General features: G+C 45.2%; 3 protein-coding genes across 3 annotated transcripts in view; all 3 read left to right on the top strand.

Moving 5' to 3' along the window:
- Positions 3,351 to 4,370, top strand: LOC110432649. Its single transcript, XM_021453424.1, has one exon. The coding sequence runs from the start codon at positions 3,351 to 3,353 to the stop codon at positions 4,368 to 4,370; it is 1,020 nt and encodes a 339-aa protein (XP_021309099.1).
- LOC110432648 (proline-rich receptor-like protein kinase PERK9) lies at positions 5,355 to 5,801 on the top strand. The gene has a single exon (XM_021453423.1). The coding sequence runs from the start codon at positions 5,355 to 5,357 to the stop codon at positions 5,799 to 5,801; it is 447 nt and encodes a 148-aa protein (XP_021309098.1).
- Positions 17,402 to 22,437, top strand: part of LOC110432647 (neural Wiskott-Aldrich syndrome protein-like) — a 109,487-nt gene continuing 104,451 nt past the window's right edge. Inside the window, exon 1 of the mRNA XM_021453422.1 lies at positions 17,402 to 17,505. Within this exon, the coding sequence (XP_021309097.1) occupies positions 17,402 to 17,505 (104 nt within the window). The remainder of the gene's footprint in view (positions 17,506 to 22,437) is intronic.

Here is a 22,437-nt window from a genome sequence, read left to right as displayed (position 1 = left end):
TGGTAAGAGCAGGATTGGTTGTAGTATTTTAACTCTTATGAGGAACAACCATAGGAAGAAGGGTCTTCCAACATTTTGAGAAGCGATGGCCGAGAAGACTCTGTGTGAATTCTCTACTCCAAGCACTGAGAATATTCACGTAGGTCCAAATTTTGGCCTTGGAGAATATGATTATGAGATCAAGTCAAGCCTCATCAAAATGGTGCAAGTTATCATATTTAGTGGAAAAAAGGATGAAGATGCCATTGCACATCTGCAGAATTTCCTAGAGATTGGTAATACCATTGACATTCAAGGCATTCCACAAGATGTCATACTACTTCGCTTGTTTCCTTTCTCATTAGAGGGAAGAGCGAAGCAGTGGTTTTATCAAAGTAAAAATCAATTTAAGACATGGAGAGAATGTTCAAAAGCTTTCCTAGAGAAGTTTTTCCAAATAGGCCGAACAAATATCTTACGAGGGAAGATTTCAAAATTTCATGAGCAGAAAGGTGAACCTATTCCACAAGCATGGGGGCATTTTCAAGGATACATATCAGACTGCTCGCATCATGGAATGGAGAAGTGGTTGCTCATGCAGACATTCTATTATGGACTAACTCAAGGGTCATATGAGCAATTGGATGCCACTGCTGAAGGATCATTTATGTAAGTGCAATCAAGCCCTAGTTGTGGGTTTTGGTGATAATGACCACACAATTAGAGGACTAATGAGATTTGTTGAGATGGCAAGCAGGTAAAATAAGAATGAGGGTAACACATGATATGTGAGATGGCAAAAGCCCAATTACCAAATGAAGTGGTGATGGACTCAAAGGCATTTTAATTATTTAATATTTAATCTTGAGTTTAGGCTATGCCGCACTATAAAGAGGGATGCAAATTTAGTTGGTCTGAGGAAGATAGAGTGCTCAAGTATTAAAACTAAATCAAAAGAAAGACACTCTAGCACTTCACGAGCACGTAGAATAGTTTTTTAAGACTTGTGGTGTCGGAAGTCCCGACGTGCGTCGGAACTGATGACGCATGTCGGAACTGATGACGTTCGTCGGAAGTCCCGACACCTAGCCCTCTTGCTACCTCTGCTCGCACTTGCGTCGGAAGTCCCGACGCGCGTCGAAACTGATGACGCATGTCGGAACTGATGACGTTTGTCGGAAGTTCCGACACCTGGCCCTCTTGCTACCTCTGCTCGCGCTTGCGTCGGAAGTCCCGACGTACGTCGGAACTGATGACGTGTCGGAAGTGATGACATGTGTCGGAACTGATGACGCGTCGGAACTGATGACGTGCGTCGGAACTGATGACGTTGACTGGTTTTGTATAGAATTCTAACCAAGTGAACAGTGTTTTTAGTATATGTCGGAAGTCCCGAGATCCGCGTCGGAACTTCCGATGTAGATCTGAACGGTTAGTTTTCAGCTTCATGTATAAATAGCTTTCTCAACGTTTCTAACCGTTACGGACTTATTCTAAGCAACTCACTCACGACCCCAACAGCTCTCAAGCTCTCAAGGCTCTCCTCTCCTCTCCCCTTTGCTCCAAACTTCGTTTCCCCATGGATTTGAGTGATAGGAGAGTATATTGAGTGAGAAAATCATCTAGCAAGCTTGAGCACTTGAGTTCTTCGTCAAGCCGGTTGGATTTGCGTCTATTACTCTTGGGTTCTTGGAACCCTAGCCGGCTAGGCGTCGCCCAAGAGCTCCCGATCTGTGGGAGGACCTTGGGAAGTTTGTATTACCCTTGATTTTCTAGTGAAGAACTCAAGTTTACCTTTGTGGTTGCTTGAGAGAGGCAAGGAGGTGAAAGAGACTCCGACCTTAGTGGTCACCTCAACAACGAGGACGTACGCAAGCCTTAGTGGCAAGCCGAACCTCGGGATAAATCTTTGTGTCCCGTGTGCTTATTGTTGTTGTGATTACTTGAGATTACTTGTTCTTTGTTGTCTCTTTCTCTCTCAAGCCATTTCTTAGGTTTTGGTCCCGATCTACAAATTGGTGGCGGTTCAAGGTCAAGGAAGCACTTGGATTACTTCATCTTACCACTAGAAAGTGGGGATGTAAGTTATTGCCTTCACAAAGTTTATTTAGGCACTTGTAGTTCATTTCCCGTAGGCGTCGAAACTTCTGACGGTTTGCGTCGGAACTTCTGACAGTTTGCGTTGGAACTTCTGACACTTTGCGTCGGAAGTTCTGACCTGAACTGTCATAACTTCCGACAGTTGCTGACAAGTGACTTTGAGTTGTGTAGAAAATTAGTAGATACGCCTATTCACCCCCCCTCTAGGCTTACCAAGGATCCTTACAAGTGGTATCAGAGCCAGTTACCTCGTGTGCGCTTAACCGCGTGAGGTATGGAGCCCGAAGGAGGATCGGGCGGTGCAAAGTCTACGGAAGTCTGTCTAGAGGAAATGGGCTTGCATGACACTGACACTGATAGCAGCCAACTCAGTGTGTCGACAGCAAGTAATACCACACTTCCTCATCTCGAACCTACCGATGGTGAAAGGGCTCTCAATGAAGAAGAGAAGAGAAAGAGAAAAGAAGCAAGAAAGCTCAAAAGGGAAGCAAGAGAAAAGAAGAAAGAGCGACAACGATTAGATGAGAAGAAGGCAAGAGAAGAAGCTAGAAGGCTCAAGAGAGAAGAAAGAAGAAAGAGAAGGGAAGCTAGGAAGAAGAAAGAAGAAGCCAAAGCTCCCAACACATCTTCTAGTGAGCTTTCTAGCAGCTCTGAAGATGGTGATGATGATGAGTCCTATCAAGTGCATAGCAAGAAGGACAAGAAAGGAAAGGGCAAGAAGAACGACAACAACAAATATGCCACCGTATCCTTTAACTATTCTTCTATGTCTATGACTAACCATGATCGCAAGTCTTTTATTAATATGCCTGCAGGGAAGTTACCTCATTTTGATGGGACTAACTTTGCCAAGTGGAAGCACTTGATGAGAGCTTATCTTATAGGTCTCCACCCTGGTATTTGGGAGGTTGTTTGCAATGGGTTTGAGTCACCGGTTGATCCCAAGAACCCAACATTAGAAGAGATGAGAATCATTCACCTCAATGGTCAAGCCACAAGTGTGTTGCTTAGTGCTTTGGATGGTGATGAGTACAATAGAGTGATTGGTGTTGACATTGCCAAGCAAATATGGGATACTTTGCACCTTGCACATGAAGGAGTTGACAAGGTAAGGAAGGCAAGAATTGATTTGATGATGGCCAAGCTGAACCGGTTTGTTATCTTGGATGGAGAAGGGCCACAAGAGATGTTTGATAGGTTGATGTCCTTGGTGGGCAAGATTAGAGGCTAACGGTTGTGATGAGTTAGATGATCATAAGGTTGTCAAGATTATGTTGGAAGCTTATTCACCAAGAAATGAGACCGTAGTCACTCTAATTAGAGACAAGAAGAAGTTTGAGTACTTCACACCAAATGATGTACTTGGGAGGATTTTGACATTTGATATGCAAAGAGAAGAAGCAAATGAAAGAAAGAAGCTTGGTGAGCTGCAAGCAAAGCTAGAAGGCATCAAGATCAACGATGGTGTAGCTCTCAAAGCCAACAAGTCAACCAAGCGACCCTCTACAAGCAAGTCCAAGTCCAACAAGAAAGCATCAACTAGCAAGCCCAAAGCACCAAAGCAAGTCAAAGAAGTAGAGACAACATCATCATCAAGTGAAGATGAAAGTGATAGTGAACAATATGAGAAAGTGAAAGATGTTGCTCTCTTTTTGAGAAGATATCAAAAGGGACTCAAAAAGCAAGGCTACAAGGTAGTGAAGAGGAAGTTCCCAAACAAGAAGAAGAGACTATGCTACAATTGTGGAAGCACAGAACATCTCATTGCTCATTGTCCTCATGAAATCGAAGACAACAATTACAAGAGAGATAAGAAAGAGAGCAAGATCGACTACAAAAAGAGCAAAAGACACATGGGAGAGGCTCACATTGGACATGAATGGGACTCAACAAAAGATAGCTCAAGTGAGGAGGATGAGAAGATTGCAACTGTGGCTATTCACAAGCCATCCTCCACACCAAGGCTCTTCAACAACATGTTTGATGATGACTACTACTCCCCTCACATTTGTCTTATGGCAAAGGGTGAGAAGGTAAAATCCAAATCCAAGCCTTCTCCCCCTAGTGACACATCTAGTAGGGATTTAAGTGATTGCTCTAGTGATGATGTGTCTAGTGATGAAGAAATTGATAACATAACTAAAAATTTGGATAGCAAGACCAAACTGTTCATAACTAAGCTAATGGAGGATTTAGAGAGTGTTCAAGCTGAGTTAGAATCTAGTGAAGAGACTCTTATCAAACAAGAGAACCTCTACATTGCTAGCAAGGAAGCTCTTGCATTAGATTGAAGTGAGGTGGAATCCTTGCACAAGGCTTTGGCCAAAGAGCAAGGGGCCCATGCTATCACAAAGAAAGCAAATATTGCCCTCAAGCAAAAGTATTGTGACTTAGATGGAAAGTACAAGCAGCTTGAGAAACAATATAGCATTCTTCGAGATAGCAACTCACATCCCTCTAAAGCAAAGGATGCCTCTATTCCCTCCACTAGTCAAGGTTGTGGAAAATGTTATAATCTTGATTTGAATGCTTATTCCACTAACCTTGCAAACATGGAGGCTATGAGAAAGGAGATTAATAGGCTTAATGAGATCATCAGCAAGAGTTGCTTGGGTGGTAAGGCTCAAGTGAATGACAAAAAGGCAAATGATCCAAAAGAGCCTCAATTCAAGCAAGGGAGACATCCCTCAATCAAGCATGGGCTTGGACACACAATAGGAGCAAAGACAAATGGAAGAAAGATAGTCAATGGCTATGAGTGTGTCAAGTTTGAAAGGAAGGGCAAAATTGGTGTAGAGCGGCTTGCACAGATTGTGACAGTACAACGTCCCCGAGCGGTAGTGCTATAACATCCCAGACTTTTACGAAAACCAAAAATACGAGCTTTTTAAAAATTTTCCTATAAGTCGTATGAAGCATATAGTTTTTAGGTCTAACTCGATCTTAACCCGCTAACAAAACATCGCATTCATTTAGAATTGTTTGTAGACAAGTGCTCTTGTTCGTGAGTCGTCTTAAGTTGGGTCTTGTTTATGGTTTTGAGTTTCTTTTGGAGTGCACAATCTGTAGCAAAGTCTTCCCGAATCCCCGTTGAGCCTATCCCAAAGGCGAAGCGAATCCCTTCTCAACCTTTCTATGGGAGTACGTCTCAAACTCCTTTGAATTCCTTCCAAACTCCTTTCTAACCCTTTGTGATCTTTCTCACCTACTTGGTTCCCTTCCTAAATCCCCTCTTTGAATCCATCTTGTGACATTCCTTTGTGCTTAATCCAAAAATGGAAAAACCTTCCTTCTTCTCTAGCCCATCCAGGCCTCCTAGCGCCCCCTCCCTGGCCCATAGCGTGGACAGCAGCGCCGGCCCACCCCCTCCCCTCTCCTCTGGCCCGCTTCACTCACCACGGCGGCACTGTGGCCCAACTCGCCACCCAGCCGCGCGGCCCAGCTACTTGCCCCGGCCCAACCCCTCCGCGAAGCCCACCCTGCACCACCAACCCGCACCGGCCCAGCTCCCCCAGGTCGCCAAGGCCCAGGCCGTGGCCCACGAGGGAGCCAGCACCGTCCTCAACCCTAGGAGCCACGCCAGCTCCCAGGCAGAGCCGCCGCCGCCGCTCGGTGGAGCACCCGCGCCCGAGCACTCCCGCGCACGCGCCCCCCTGCTCCCTGCCACGCGCGCCCGCGATTCACGCCGCGTGTCCCAACGCGGGCGCGGACGCCGAGGATGAACGCCTACCCTAGGAACCCTAGCTGCGCCTCCTATAAGAACCAGAGCCGCCACCCTCTTCCTCTGCTCCTTTCCCATGGCGCCGCCACCCCCGTCCCCTCTTCCTCTGCTCGCCAAGCCGCGCCGCCGCCGTGTCAGCCCCGCCCCTCGGCGCCTCGATGTCGCGCTCTGAGCACCACCGCACCGGAGCCATGGCGACGCCACCGCCCCACCTCGTCGCCACGTGGGCCAGCCGCGACACCGCCCGAGCACCCTGGTGGCCGCGCCCCACTGCGACGTCCTCATTTCTACGAACCCCGGCCGCGAACTTCGCGACGGCCTCGCCCATGGATCGTCGACGCCGAGCAACTCGAAGCCCCTGCCCCGACGCGGCGACGCCGGAACCGCGATGTCGACCTTCGACGGCACCCCGGAGCGCGTCCTCAACGCCGTCGGAGCCCTCAACGTCGCTGCGGCGACCAAGCGCCGCGACCCTGTCCGGCGTCCATGGCCCCATCCTCGCCAAGCTCTTCTCTGCTACCGCCGGTAAGCCACCAGTGCCCAAGTGCCCTCCTTGCTAGCTTTCTGTTTTGCCTTGCTGAAACCGGCCTTTGTGCCGTGTTCTTCACTGTACAGGGATGCTGCACCCATGTCGTGCCACTTGCCGGAGCCGTTGGACTTAACATCGCTGCTGTTGGAGCACCGAACCTCGAGGCGTTGCCGAACCCCAAGACTTCTCTTTCAGATGCACCCCGACCACCTGCAGCAAGCCGCGACCAAGCTGTAGAAGCCTCTGCCATCCTCGTCAGCAAGGTCGAACCTTGAACCTAGCCGACATCGTCTCCGACGTCGGCAAAACCCTTGTCCTTTCTTATACCTTTGTACATACTTGATAGTTGTCATCTATATTATCGTCTATACTTGTTGCATGACCTATCTTTATCTATATCCATGCGTGTGCCGTGCCTTCGTGCCGGTCTATTTATTTATTTATCCATCTTTCTATCTCTTGTGCTATTGGAAATGTGCTACCCCGAGTTGTCGTAGTGCCTTTGTGTTATTAATGATCGAGTCGTGATTCCTTGCGTGTTTGTCGTTGTCAGTGGATCATGCCATTGAGCCGGTTGAGAGCGATGTGTTTGAACGTTGCGATCGCGAGTTTGACTTGCCATGGCCGTAACGCCAAGCATATCCCTTCTCTCGTGTTGTCGTTGTCCCTTCTTGTGTTATTTGTCATTGGACCGTGCCTTCGAGCCGGTTAGGGAAATGGTAGTGCGTTCGACCATTTCGATCGTGGGTTCGTCCCGCCGTGATCGCGATGCCGAGCGTAACACATTCCTCGTGTTTAGTTGACTTCGTTGAACTACGATCGTTGGCTCCTATCCCCGTCCCTAGGGTTTGATCATTTGCGGACTCGATATTCATAACGACGCGGTTCTTACCCGCGCCTTCGAGTCCTCTGTGATCTAGTCTAGTGGGATACAGATTAGGAGCAACCCTTGTGGAACAGTTGAAAGCCAACTCGTTAGGTGGAGCTCATGGCTGCGAGTCACCTCGCCATGGCCATTGGGCTTTACCTTGTTTTTCGTATGATTATCCTAACCACCTTGTATGCTTATGCCACCTAGACCCGGGCATTTCCCCTAGTTCCCGCGATGACAACCGCATCGCCTAGAACTATAGGAATGACCTTGTGCCGAGTCAGAAGCACCTAGGTCGTGAAGCGTTTTGAGTTGGAGTAGATCGTGGGGTCGCATCACTTTTTTATCCAACCGTCGTTCGTTCCATGATGAGTTGGGTCAAAAGAACGTGGACCCCATTCTTCTTCTTCTCTCTTGTTCTCAATCCCCGTCGATCCAGTAAGATGTGGATTGAGCTCCTTTTTGCTTGTTTGATGTTTTGTTTCCAATCCCGCGATTCCCGTCGTTGATATGGCGAGCGAATCAATGGAAAGTGAAACCCGTGTCTTTTACCGCCTTTTGGTTCTTCGTACTTAAACTCTTGTATGCTTGTACCTATTTGACCGTAGCGTTCTTTGGTTCTCGCGGTGACAACCGCACTGCTATGAACCCTAGGGATGTCTTAGTGCATTTAGTGCACCTAGGTCGTGGTACCCTACAAGTAGTTTAAGCACTCGTGTTCTTGTGTGTCACTCTTTCTGATTCCCCGTCTCTTACCATGGCAAGTGGATTGGAAGGAGTAGACCGCCCTCCCCTTTTCTTCTCTCTTTGTTCCACCCTCTCTTGGCTCTCGCCAACTACAATGGCGTATGGATGGAGGGAGACCGGAACTTCTCGTGCTCATAGTCTTTTCGATCCCTGTCGATCTCTATGACACTTGGATCGAAAGACCGTAAGCCATGGTGTTTGCTTAGAATGAGTTAGAGTCTAAGCCATTTATTAAAGCCGTACAGGTTGACTCAATTTACCCGGGAAGTACCGACTAGGCTAAGACTCTGGCTTGTACTTAGTGAACAACCATTCCCGTTTCTTTTAGCCCAGGGATCGGACATCCACCGAGAGGGCTAAGTTGTTTTCCTTTCGGTGCTCTTTTAGTGTAGTTGCTCTTCAGTGTTTTGTCGCCTCTTTTCACAGTCTTTCTAGGTCTAGTGGTTTGATTGTTTCGCCTTGTTTGTCGTTTACGAGGTAGTTGCTTTGGGTAGCGTTGATCGAATCGGAACCAGTTGAAGGAAGGACATGCAGATAGGAGAAAGACCTCGGATGAGTACAACTACAAGTGCACTGTGGATCTTGGAAATGACACTCAACAGGTGCCACGTCCCACCCAACCTCGTAGAATCCTATTAGACATGCAATAATGTAGATGCTAGTGCTTTACTTTATGCAAATGAACTGAGATAGGTTGCATGGTAGAGATGCTTGTGAGCCATTGCCTTGTTGCAACCTATAACCCTTGCACACCCGCTGTTAGGTTAGATGCTTGCATACTACTTGCTACTGCTTCTACTACGCATTATATCTGTGATGTGATGCATTGTGGAGGATTGGATGTGAGTGGATAAGGCACGCGGTGCCGATAACTGGATAATGAGATGGTAATGGATTTGGGGAGATCTCGGCGTGTGTCTTGGGTGTGTGGTGAGGGTCGAGTCGACCGAGCAGGATCTACGACGAGTCTTGGGACAAGTCTTGCCGGGGAACGCTACCTGGGCGTTCTCCACGAGAGATACCTGTGGCGGGTACATGTGACAGGGAGAGGTCCCGGAGTGGAGTGTCTTCGTGGGACGAAGCACCGGGATGGGAGGTGCTGTTTAGCACGGGGTAGCCGGATGTCTCGTCGAGCGGAGCATCGGCTGGCCCCTCGTGAAGATGTCCTGTTCGGTCACCCTAAGGACTGAGATGTTCTGAGAACCGGTTCGTAGGAAGCCTTGCACCCCACTCGCTCTTATGGGGAGGAGACGGATGTACGACCAGTTAGGGCGGTGCCACTACTACTAGGTTGTTGGTAGACAGTGTAGGGAGGTACGGGCATGAGGACCCACACCCTCCTAAGACAGCGTAGTGACCTTTGGGGGCCCGGTACTACGCCTCACAGTCTCAGCGTACCGGTGGTACTCCGGTATGGTCCCAGTTCTGAGTGGTAGGGTGGCATCGTACTTAGTTGGAAGGCAGCCCGGCATCAGCCTAGGTGGGGCGCTCCACCGATGATGGTGATCTAGTGGTTAGTGCAAACCTCTGCAGAGTTTCTGGTTGATCGATCGATACATATGCCATTTTTGGCTATGGACCTTTCCTATGTTTCCGCTTCACTTGACTAGAGAGAGGAGTCCTTTCTACCTTTCCCTGGGTTTGTGTTGGATCCGGCGATGGCCGTTGAGGCAAGGCACGAGCGGGAGTCGTACTTGCCGCCTAGAGAGTGAGAGTGTGGTGAGATGTGTGTGATGGGATGGGTGGATGAATGGTTGGATGTGTGGGTGAGATGGATTAAAACCTGATGAATTATTATTATTAAATATTGATGAACTTGCATAGGAAAAACTACAGCCATATATGTAGGCCTCTTGATCTACCCTTTGCATTCCACTTACCACAAAGCTTACGCAAAAGCATAGGGTGGGAGCCAGTGGCTAGTACAAATCGTACTGAAAATTGTTTAGCAGGTGTTGAACGTGGTCTATGACGATAACTACGGAGAATAGAAGGATTAGGTGGTCTCGTTCCTGCGCTCAAGTTTGGTTCAGAGATGAAGGCTACGCCCGCTGATAAACTACACCGACTCTGATGATTGCCCGTGAAGGAGGAGCCTTCACCGCTAACGCGCTACATCGACTCTGATAAAGACCCGTGTGTGTTTCCGCTAGAAAGACGATGTAATAGGTTTGTTGACCAAGAGTTGTAAAGTAAATGTGTTGTAATTTTGTTTCTAACGATGTATGACTATGATAACAGCTGATATATGATAATGGGATGGTTCAATTTTTGAATTATCACATTATAATTCGAATCTATGGATTTTTCCCTTTTTGGAAAAATCTAGGTCGTTTCAAGTGCCACATAGTGGCTATACCATGGAGAAGGGCGGTAATGTCACGCCCCGCAAAAATGGGAAGGCTACCAATTTTGTTCCTAATCAAACTAAGCCCGGAAAGAAAGTAACATACGAGGAAAAGAAGATTTCCCAAAAGCCAAAGGAATTAATATGGGGAACTCCAAACAAGTATGCTTATCAACCAAAGGTCCATGCACCTCGACAAAGCTTGTCATCATGCTTTGTGTTGAAAAGTAACAACCGTGGTGAAGTTGTTGCTAAGTATGTTAGCAATGAAACCAATGTCTACAAGAATACTTCCATTTGGGTTCCTAAAATACTTGTGACTAACATGCAAGGCCCCAAGTCTATTTGGGGACCTAAATCTAGCAACTAAACTTGTTTTGCAGGCATACTCCTCCGGTGGATCAAGTTGGGTGCGTGATAGTGGATGTACAAATCACATGACCGGAGAAAAGAGTATGTTCCAATCATATACCCCAAAGGTGGACTCAAATGAGAATATTGTCTTTGCAGATAATTCTAAAGGTGATGTGCTTGGTCTCGGTAAAGTTGCTATAACCCTTGAGCATTCAATTACAAATGTTTTGCATGTTGATTCGTTGAGCTACAATTTGTTATCCGTTTCTCAATTGTGTGAGATGGGTTACAATTGTCTCTTTACAGATAAGGGTGTGGAAGTCTTTAGAAGGGAGGATTCCTCTATTGTCTTTACGGGTCGTTTAAAGAATAAGCTTTACCTAGTTGATTTCAATAAAAGTAAAGCTAATCTTGAGACCTGTTTAGTGGCAAAATCTAGCATGGGTTGGCTTTGACATCGCCGACTAGCCCATGTTGGGATGAGGAACTTGGCCAAACTTCAAAAGGATGAACACATTCTTGGACTAACAAATGTTCAGTTTGAGAAAGATAGGATATGTAGAGCTTGTCAAGCCGGAAAGCAAGTTGGCGTACCTCACCCACCAATGAGCATCATGACCACCACACAACCATTGGAGCTCATCCACATGGATCTCTTTGGACCGGTCGCCTACCTAAGTATCGGGGGTAACAAATATGGTCTTGTTATTGTTGATGACTATTCCCATTTCACTTGGGTATTTTTCTTGTTTGATAAGTGTCAAGTTAGGGACAAAGTGAAGACATTTGTTAGAAGAGCTCAAAAGGAGTTTGGTCTCCCCATCAAGAAGATGAGAAGTGATAATGGGACCAAATTCAAGAACACTCAAGTTGAGGAGTTCCTTGATGAAGAGGGCATCAAGCATGAGTTCTCAAGTCCATACACCCCTCAACAAAATGGTGTAGTAGAGAGGAAGAACCGAACACTCATTGATATGGCAAGGACAATGCTAGATGAGTACAAGACTTCAGATTTGTTTTGGTGTGACGCTGTCAACACCGCTTGCCATGCCATCAATCGCCTCTACCTACACAAGAAATTGAAGAAAACTTCATATGAGCTTCTAACCGGTAACAAACCAAAGGTGTCTTACTTTAGAGTGTTTGGGTGTAAGTGTTTCATACTTAACAAGAAACCCAAAACATCTAAGTTTGCACCTAAAGTTGATGAAGGTTTTCTTCTTGGTTATGGATCAAATGAGCATGCCTATCGTGTTTTCAACAAAACCTCTGGGAGAGTTGAAATAGCGGTAAATGTGACATTTGATGAATCTAATGGCTCTCAAGTAGAGCAAGTTGATTCAAGTGTTGTAGGAAAGGAGGATCCACCTTGTGATGCAATCAAACAATTGGCTATTGGTGATATTAGGCCACGAGAAGATGAAGTCACTGATGTGGTGGTTTCCCAAGCTGCTGGTGAACAAGTTTCCACTGATGTACCTAATATTGAGGGGGAGCAAACCCCTGCTGCAGCACAACAGAGCAGTTGTGCCACACCTAAGAGTGGTAATGCCACACCCCCTTCAACAACAACAGCAAGTCCAACTCAAATTCGAGGACAAAACCTACAACCCATATTTGAAGAAGAAGAAGCTGAAGATCTAGAAAGTAATCAAGAGGCCATCGAGCATCCAAGACTCAAGCAAATCATTCAACGAGATCACCTCGTCGACAACATCCTTGGGAGTCTTCGAAAGGGGGTATTGACACGTTCTCATTTAGCAAATTTTTGTCAATATTACTCTTTTGTTTCTCCTATGGAACCACTCAAGGTTGAAAAGGCTCTTGAAGATGAGGACTGGGTGATGGCCATGCAAGAAGAGTTGAATAACTTTGAAAGAAATCAAGTTTGTACATTGGTGGAAAGACCCAAGACGAACGTGATTGGCACCAAGTGGGTCTTCTGCAACAAGCAGGATGAAAATGGAGTGGTGACTAGGAACAAAGCAAGATTGGTTGCTCAAGGCTACACTCAAGTAGAGGGCTTGGACTTTGAAGAAACATATGCACCAGTGGCAAGGCTTGAGGCAATCCGAATGCTTTTAGCCTTTGCTGCCCATCATGACTTCAAGCTATATCAAATGGATGTCAAAAGTGCATTTCTCAATGGCCCTATCCAAGAGCTTGTCTATGTTGAGCAACCACCGGGTTTTGAAGATCCCAAGTTCCCCAACCACGTCTACAAATTCCAAAAGGCGCTCTATGGGCTTAAGCAAGCACCAAGAGCATGGTATGAATGCCTTAAGGAATTCTTGCTTAAACAAGGCTTTGAAATAGGCAAAGCTGATCCTACCCTTTTCACTCACAAAGTCAATAAAGATATATTTGTGTGTCGAATATATGTCTATGACATAATATTTGGTAGTACTAACCATGAGTTTTGTGAGGAATTTAGTAGGATCATGACCAAGAGATTTGAGATGTCTATGATGGGTGAATTGAAGTTCTTTCTTGGTTTTCAAATCAAGCAATTGAAGGATGGAACTTTCATTAGCCAAACTAAGTACACCCATGATATGCTAAAGAAGTTTGACATGGCGAATGCAAAGCCCATCAAAACTCCCATGCCAACCAATGGACATCTTGATCTCAATGAGGAAGGGAAAGCCATCGACCAAAAGGTATATCGCTCCATGATTGGCTCTCTACTCTATTTGTGTGCATCTAGGCCCGATATTATGCTTAGTGTGTGCATGTGTGCTAGATTTCAAGCTAACCCAAAAGAGTGCCACTTAGTGGCTGTTAAGAGAATCTTGAGATATTTAGTACACACTCCTAACCTTGGCTTGTGGTATCCTAAGGGCTCTAAGTTTGATCTACTTGGGTATTCGGACTCCGATTACGCCGGTTGCAAAGTGGATCGAAAAAGCACTTCGGGGACATGTCAATTCCTTGGACGGTCCCTAGTGTCTTGGAGTTCTAAAAAGCAAAATTGTGTAGCCCTTTCCACCGCCGAGGCCGAGTATGTTGCAGCCGGTGCTGTTGTGCTCAACTACTTTGGATGAGGCAAACCCTTCGTGATTTCGGATGTCGTTTTACCAAAATCCCATTATTGTGTGACAATGAAAGCGCCATAAAGCTTGCAAACAATCCCGTAAGCCATTCAAGAACTAAGCACATAGACGTCCGACATCACTTCTTGAGAGACCACGAAGCCAAAGGAGATATCAAAATTCGCCATGTGAGCACCGAAAAGCAACTAGCCGATATCTTCACTAGGCCTCTTGACGAGACAAGGTTTTGTGCTTTGCGTAGTGAGCTAATTATACTTGATTCCCGTAACGTGGTTTGAAATTTAGCACACCTTTGTTTGATCAACTAGTATCTAGGCAAAAGGTTTACAAAAAAGGTTCATATTACGCTTCAAAATGCTTTATCAAAAGAGAACTTGCATTTTATGGTCATTACTTGTTCTTGTTCAGCTGTTGCTGACCATAATATGTTAAGTGTGTTGTATCCCTCTTCCTTCTTTTCTCACTTTTTGGTGCTTGTTGCCAAAGGGGGAGAATGAGAGGGGGGTACAATTTTTTTCCTTGCCTTGAATGATTGTGTGCATACTTGTCATACGCATCACGTATATTCGTGTGACACTATGTGCAGCACTCCACAGAAGCATGGATGTAGAGGAAGCCCCATCACTTAACTCTATATGTGAATTTTAGCCTCTTATGCCAGTTTGAGAATTCAATTCTCCATTCACATATTTAGGGGGAGTCTCTACACCCATGACTTTAAAATCTCAGTCATACTTTAAATATTTTTGTAAGCTCTAGTTGTGTTGTCATCAATCACCAAAAAAGGGGGAGATTGTAAGTGCAATCAACCCCTAGTCGTGGGTTTTGGTGATAATGACCACACAATTAGAGGACTAATGAGATTTGTTGAGATGGCAAGCAGGTAAAATAAGAATGAGGGTAACACATGATATGTGAGATGGCAAAAGCCCAATTACCAAATGATGTGGTGATGGACTCAAAGGCATTTTAATTATTTAATATTTAATCTTGAGTTTAGGCTATGCTGCACTATAAAGAGGGATGCAAATTTAGTTGGTCTGAGGAAGATAGAGTGCTCAAGTATTAAAACTAAATCAAAAGAGAGACACTCTAGCACTTCACGAGCACGTAGAATAGTTTTTTAAGACTTGTGGTGTCGGAAGTCCCGACGTGCGTCGGAACTGATGACGCATGTCGGAACTGATGACGTTCGTCGGAAGTCCTGACACCTGGCCCTCTTGCTACCTCTGCTCGCGCTTGCGTCGGAAGTCCCGACGCGCGTCGGAACTGATGACGCATGTCGGAACTGATGACGTTTGTCAGAAGTCCCGACACCTGGCCCTCTTGCTACCTCTGCTCGCGCTTGCGTCGGAAGTTCCGACATACGTCGGAACTGATGACGTGTCGAAAGTGATGACATGTGTCAGAACTGATGACGCGTCGGAACTGATGACGCGCGTCGGAACTGATGACGCATGTCGGAACTGATGACGTTCGTCGAAAGTCCCGACACCTGGCCCTCTTGCTACCTCTGCTCGCGCTTGCGTCCGAAGTCCCGACGTACGTCGGAACTGATGACATGTCAGAAGTGATGACATGTGTCAGAACTGATGATGCGTCGGAACTGATGACGTGCATCGGAACTGATGACGTTGACTGGTTTTGTATAGACTTCTGACCAAGTGAGCAGTGTTTTTAGAATATGCCGGAAGTCCCGAGATCCGCGTCGGAACTTCCGACGTAGATCTAAACGGTTAGTTTTCAGCTTCTTGTATAAATAGCTTTCTCAACATTTCTAACCGTTACGGACTTATTCTAAGCAACTCACTCATGACCCCAATAGCTCTCAAGCTCTCAAGGCTCTCCTCTCCTCTCCCCTTTGCTCCAAACTTTGTTTCCCCAAGGATTTGAGTGATAGGAGAGTAGATTGAGTGAGAAAATCATCTAGCAAGCTTGAGCACTTGAGTTCTTCGTCAAGCCGGTTGGATTTGCGTCTATTACTCTTGGGTTCTTGGAACCCTAGCCAGCTAGGCGTCGCCCAAGAGCTCCCGATCTGTGGGAGGACCTTGGGAAGTTTGTATTACCCTTGATTTTCTAGTGAAGAACGTTGCTTGAGAGAGGCAAGGAGGTGAAAGAGACTCAGACCTTAGTGGTCACCTCAACAACGAGGACGTACGCAAGCCTTAGTGGCGAGCCGAACCTTGGGATAAATCTTTGTGTCCCGTGTGCTTATTGTTGTTGTGATTACTTGAGATTACTTGTTCTTTGTTGTCTCTTTCTCTCTCAAGCCATTTCTTAGGTTTTGGTCCTGATCTAAAAATTGGTGGTGGTTCAAGGTCAAGGAAGCACTTGGATTACTTCATCTTACCACTAGAAAGTGGGGTTGTAAGTTATTGCCTTCACAAAGTTTATTTAGGCACTTGTAGTTCATTTCCCGTAGGCGTCGGAACTTCTGACGGTTTGCGTCGGAACTTCTGACAGTTTGCGTTGGAACTTCTGACACTTTGCGTCGGAAGTTCCGACCTGAACTGTAATAACTTCCGACAGTTGCTGACAAGTGACTTTGAGTTGTGTAGAAAATTAGTAGATACGCCTATTCACCCCCCCTCTAGGCTTACCAAGGATCCTTACAATTTATGTCACTCACCCTTGGAAGAGCTGAAGCTATTATGGCAAAGATGGCAGAAAATCAGAATTGGACATTCAACACTCAGGCATGCCATGAAAGTGAAGAAGTTCTAGAGGAGTTGTGTGCACTATCAACCAAGATGGATGTATTATTGAGCTGGCTAGAGCTGAGGATAATTATAAAAAGAAATTATCAAGCCATTCAAGATGCATTCAATTCTCAAGATCAACATGGAGAAGATATCAGTACAGTCACTAGGAAGCAAGGATGGAGTGAGCCTCAGGCAACTAGCCAAGGTAAGTATCAAAGTGTTGACACCGTTTTTAGGCATAAGTCAAGATGGTCGGGGAGAGCTGATCGGCAATCAGGCAATTGAGAAAGGCGCCGATAGCCAATGATACCGATGACAGAATGATGGGTGGAGGATGCTGCTGGTCTGTGGATGGGGACGGTGGATACTACTCATTGCTGATTGATCACCAATGCGATAGAGAGTGATTGATCGCCGATGCTGATGAAGGCAACTAATCGTCGATGCCGATGAAGTAGAGCGTGGGAATTGCTAAGGGAGCTACAAAGGGTATGCCGATGAAGTAGGAGCCGATGGAAGGTTTCATCGTAATTGAGACGGACACCGGAATAGATAGGTGTTATTTTCTATATATTTATTAAAACATACCTTATGTAAGAGTACTGTTTTGTCTAGAATTAGATCATAGTCGTATACAGTTGTAACTCTTTAGGCCAGGGTATAAATATAGGCCTAGCAGCAATGTTGGGAACAATCAATCAATATCATATACAAGTTTTACATCTACTTTTACATCTACTTTTTCGACGACTTCATCAACTCGCACATTTTCTTTTGTCTACGAGTTCTCAGGGATTCAACAATCAATCAATCCGGGCGCATCGCTGTTGTCGGGACTAAAGTATTCAAGTTATCACCTTTGTCTATTATTAGATCAAATCGGCTGGCACGCCTCAACACTAGAATCGGGTATTAGCCCTTTGTGTTTGCAGATCTGTTTTTGCATCAACACATCTTTTAGCACGCCTAGTGGGACAAATACTATCAACAAGAACAACATGGCCACTTCTGAGCTCGACATGGAGAATGTCATTGGTGTGACGGAGGCTGATCTCAGAGAAGAGCAGAAGCAGGCTATGGAAAGGGCTATGGAGGAGTACAGGTAGCTCTGTCTCAAATCCTTCAGCATGAACAGGAGCAGGGAAGTTATCCAGAAGTAAGATCTACCGATGCCTCTGTAGGTTACCTTTGATCCCAATCCTGGTAAATTGCAAGACATGGTTAAAAATGCTATTAATCGTGCTTGATCAATCACCCTAATGTGTTATCCAGTACTATTTACAATGCTGTGGTCCGAACTTTTAAATAAGGACAGACACCACCACTCTATGTCGGTCTGGCTTATCATCAGCCAGGGTTGTTAGCAGTCACGGCTCCAACGGCTCCTTCAGCCGTTGCGGGTATAGAGGTTACTTCTGCTCCAAGCACATTAGGTTTGGCTAATGAGCAATCTACACCGATGAGATTGTTGACGGTCCTTAAAGCTCACATTTAACCGTCAACTAATCATGGAAAAGGATCCAAATGCAACTAACACCTAGACTTAGGGTTTTATTTGACAGAATTCCACGAGTTTTGGTGTTTGTCTATTTCTGCAGGGGGTTATCAGAAATTATGGAAGAAAGGCCCACACATCGGGTTTACATAGAGATATTAACGTGCCGTGCAATTTTCTACCATCTAGAAGACTCCAGAAGCCACGGGAACGAACGGGAGGCCGATCGCGCTCGGAGGCAGGGCGCCCGCCCAACTCTCCTGGGCGCCCGCCCAGCTACAGTGTCCAATTCGGACCCGTTTCGCGTATTATGCTCCACCGACCTAAAGGATCAAGGAAAACCACACGATCAATGTCGGTTTGATCCGACGGCCCAGATTCACTTGAAGGGACTATAAAACCAGACCCCCCTGGCCCCTGGAGATCATACCTCTTCTAAAGAATCAAAGTTAGGGTTTCAATTCTTCATCCAAGTAGAGAGGATCCCTCTAGTTCTTCTAGTTCTACCTCTAGTTTATCTAGATCTAGTTCTAGTTCATCTAGTTCTAGTTCTAGTTCCTCTAGTTCTAGTTCTAGTTAGTTCTAGATGTAATCTACAAAATAGGGAGAGAGAAGAGGAGAGCGGAGAAGGAGGAGCCGGATCTGTCGGATCTTCCTCAACATTGTACTTTTGCAGCAACTGGTTCGTTCTTCATCGTTCTCCAGGTTCTTCAATTCATAACTCCTGAGTTCTCTAATTACTTTTATTTACATTCAAGTTATTTATTGGATTCCCGCTTGCATCAAGTTCTCTAATCTTTGAAACATTAGAGTAGTAATTAATAGATTAGACGTCGTGTTTAGTCTTGCAATTACCTGTAATTGCACCCAATCCTGCGGATTGTTGTGGTAGCCTTAGGGTAGTGAGAGCCCTAACGGTCAACGTATTCCACCACGTTCGGATCGGTGTTTGTAGGACCGTAGTCGGAGCTTCCTAGCCCCCTTCTCATCTCTTTCTGTGGTTAGTGTTCTGATGTCCCGATATAGATAATCTTGAAGTAAATCTTGATTCTTAGATCAACTAGAGAACTCTCAGGAAACTTCCTCTCTTCCCACCAAAAATAATTATATATTTATCCTTGGGCGATCTTGGATCTTAATTAGTACACTCACGTTCTCTGTGGAAAATCGATACTCTGGAATACTCCCGGGTGAAAGCTACATCGGTATCCGTGTGCTTGCGGATTTTTCTGTTTGCGTTTAAAATACCCAACAAGCTTTCTGGCGCCGTTGCCGGGGAACGGTAGCTGTGCTAGTTTCGAACCAAGTCGTCCGTGTATCCTTTTTCTTTTCCTTTTTTTTACCACACTCACCTTATCATTTTCACCATACCACATGGATTTCACTCTAAGCATTAATGAGCATGGAATTTATTTCATAGCCACTTCATTTACTCCATGCTCATATGCAACATCTTCACAATCCATTGGTCTCTCCAACATGACCACATTCGAGATCTCCAACCCCCACTTCCTTTCTATTTATAAAAACTTTAAAAGGGTGGTTGTCGATGCATATGTCTATAATAAATTTTACAGATCTCGTTGAGTTGATCTTGATATAGGTCAGCGTTGGAGGGGAAACCACTTCACTGACATAAATTGATGGTTTCCCAAGGACAAGCTTAGTGTCCTAAAACAAGCACTGATCAGATTGTAACATGAGCTTTTAATTATTTGCAACATTACCTTGTGTTTTGAGCATATACGGATAATTGTAAAAAAAATTCCTTCGGGTATTCTTGTCACTAACCTTTCCAGGATTGGAGCAAGAAGATCAGATGAATGACAAGCACAAGGTATGTCCAACCAATCATCATACAACATTGAATTAAATTCATCCAAACTTGAATTTTGTAAAATTCAAGCTTGGGTGAGTACTTTACATAAAAACATTCTTTGTCATGTTGCTATGTTGGTTGTCCCTACCTTTAAGATGTGGCAGAACCCCCTAAGTGTTTGGGCCCACCGGCACCTGCCATTGTCCTAAGGACCTCTGACGGTGATGCCGGGAGTCCTCCCACTTTAGAAGTCCGATGAGTCTTACTGTGCGCTCATTCCACTGCTACCTGTGGCGTACCAAGCTGACTCGTCCTGACCACTGATAATGGTCAACAACGAGAACTGCTTCTTCTCGCCCTTACAGGATAGCAAGTGGCCACCTTAACACCAGGATCATTCGTTGCGAAGATAAAGCAGTAACTCAACGACACAAGATCAAAATAGTATTTCAGAGTGAAACAGCGGAAGTATTACATAACATAATTTACAAAAGAAGTTCTTCCAAATAGTAGAGTGTTATTACAAGCCTGGTCCAGCGGAGCAACTTAAACTTTAGTACAGACAGAACAAATTTATAGACCCTGCCCATGGGTCACGCTCACTCCTCTTCGTCGTCAACCTCGACGACGGTCACACAACAGGGTCCGAAACAAGCCGGCTCCTGAGCTTCACCTGCAACAGGGGTATTGAAACCCTGAGTATGGGAGTACTCAACAAGACTTATCCGACGGGAAAAGAGGAGAATTTAGGGATGCAGGCTTAGGGTAGACAAGGGGTGGCTGAGCAAGGAGCCAAAGTGTTTTGCGGAAAAGCTTACTAGTAGTGCATCCTTATTTTCAAGTTTTACCCTGAATTCCTCCCTCGCGGAGGCAGAAGAATTCGAGGATAGTCTAACTAGTTGTTCCCCACAGACGAATCCGTGAGTTCCTAACCTTATCATTAAGTATTATTTATTGATGGTCATAGCTTCATGTCGCTATGAGTCCGGGAATTGGGATCCGAACCTCATGAGACATCTTCCCCTTTCTCATTATATCACTTAGTTGCATATTTAACTACGATGAGGGTCGAAGGAATTGAGTCTCCCAATCGGGGAGCAACGACGATTCGAATCGCTTAGCAATCCAGCTGGAGTTCCTAACCACCCGACATATGTAGAACCAAATCTTGCATATATCAACCCAAATCAAGCTCTCCCCAAATTTGACCAGGTTCGCGGCACCCGAGAGCACAGTACTCCACCATCCTACAGCCGATCTAGATGTTTTCCGGTCATCTCAGATCCGTAAGGTGGGTACACACTACTCTCGCCATCTTTCCACTCCCAGTGCGCGAGTAGCTGTTCGCGTCGAGGGATCACAAGACTGGGCTTACCCGTGGCAAGTGGCTAGTACTATAAATTCTCAACCCAGCAGGCCATCAACGGACCGGTCCTTAACCGACACAGTTGGAGACACTACTTTAAGACTCCATTCTTAAAGCAAGTCCACCGACCGGTCTCAAGTTGAAACATCATTGGCCATAAGTGTATCCCACAACAACCCTTCAAACTTTCTTGTTTGAAAACCTATCTAGTAGCAGGGCTAAGCATCGCTACGCAGTTTTAAAATAAAACAGGTGTCAAGGACAGGATAACAGATATCAAGGTAGTAAATGCAGCAAGTAGGTTAACCCAATTCTCATCTACCTAATGCAGCATTTTCAATTCATAAGTGATAAAAGATTTAAAACATCCAAGGAGGGGTTAATGCATCCGGGGCTTGCCTTGGTTGCAGGGCAGAGAGGGACCCTCGGAGACTTCCCAAGTCTCGGATCCGACTTCCTCGAACGGAGCACCGACCTCGGGGTTCGGTTCAACGGGCGCTCCTTCGGTCACGGACACTATACGCAAAATGATGAATGCTTATGATATGCGTATGGCAATTATGCAAGATGGACCGAATTAAGTACGATTTGCTTAGCTAATGCAATACAGAATTGTCACTAAATAAAGTTGTTTAACAACTTAATATTTTTACCCAAGAGGTTTCATCTGTAAATTAAGACTTTACTTAATTCATAATTATCTTACATTAAGTAATTATTAAACCTATTTACCTTAATTAATTCTTAATTAATTACGAATGACAATAATTAAGCATTAAGGCTAAATAATAATTAAATGCCAAAGGTCATTAGGGTTAATGACCTTAGGTCATCACACAATCCCAAAATCACTCAACTCTGATTATGAGGATTTAAATAATCACTATTTAATTATTTTGGAATTATTACTTAAGTACTAAATAAGGGTTTATTAATATTTCAATTAAACATTATCCAAATGCCACCAAATTTTGTGTAGAGCCAGGGAACAATATTCAGAGGCTCTCCACCAATTTTGGTGATTTTTGCACACATAACTAAATTATTAAAATTCCTAGAAGTTTTATTTATTAATTAAAAAGCCAATTTTTATGGACAGGCAAACTATCAAGGAAATAGACTCTAACATTTTTCTTATGCTCTTTATATTATCTGGAACCTATACAAAAAGTTTCACTATTTTTGGATCACTACACAATTTATCACATAATTTCAAACATCAATCAAAGTTGCATAAAAAGGAAAAAGAAAAAAAAAGCTTTGCGCAGTAGGCGGCCTGGATCTTGGCCCGCAGGCCGACCCATGCGCGTGCTCGGCCCACATCCGCACTGCGCGGACGGCCTGGCTGCTCGGC

This window comes from Sorghum bicolor, chromosome 2 (assembly GCF_000003195.3).
Source record: "Sorghum bicolor cultivar BTx623 chromosome 2, Sorghum_bicolor_NCBIv3, whole genome shotgun sequence".
NCBI lineage: Eukaryota > Viridiplantae > Streptophyta > Magnoliopsida > Poales > Poaceae > Sorghum > Sorghum bicolor.
The sequence above is the reverse complement of the archived record's forward strand: the minus strand, read 5'-3'. Positions and strand labels throughout refer to the sequence as shown.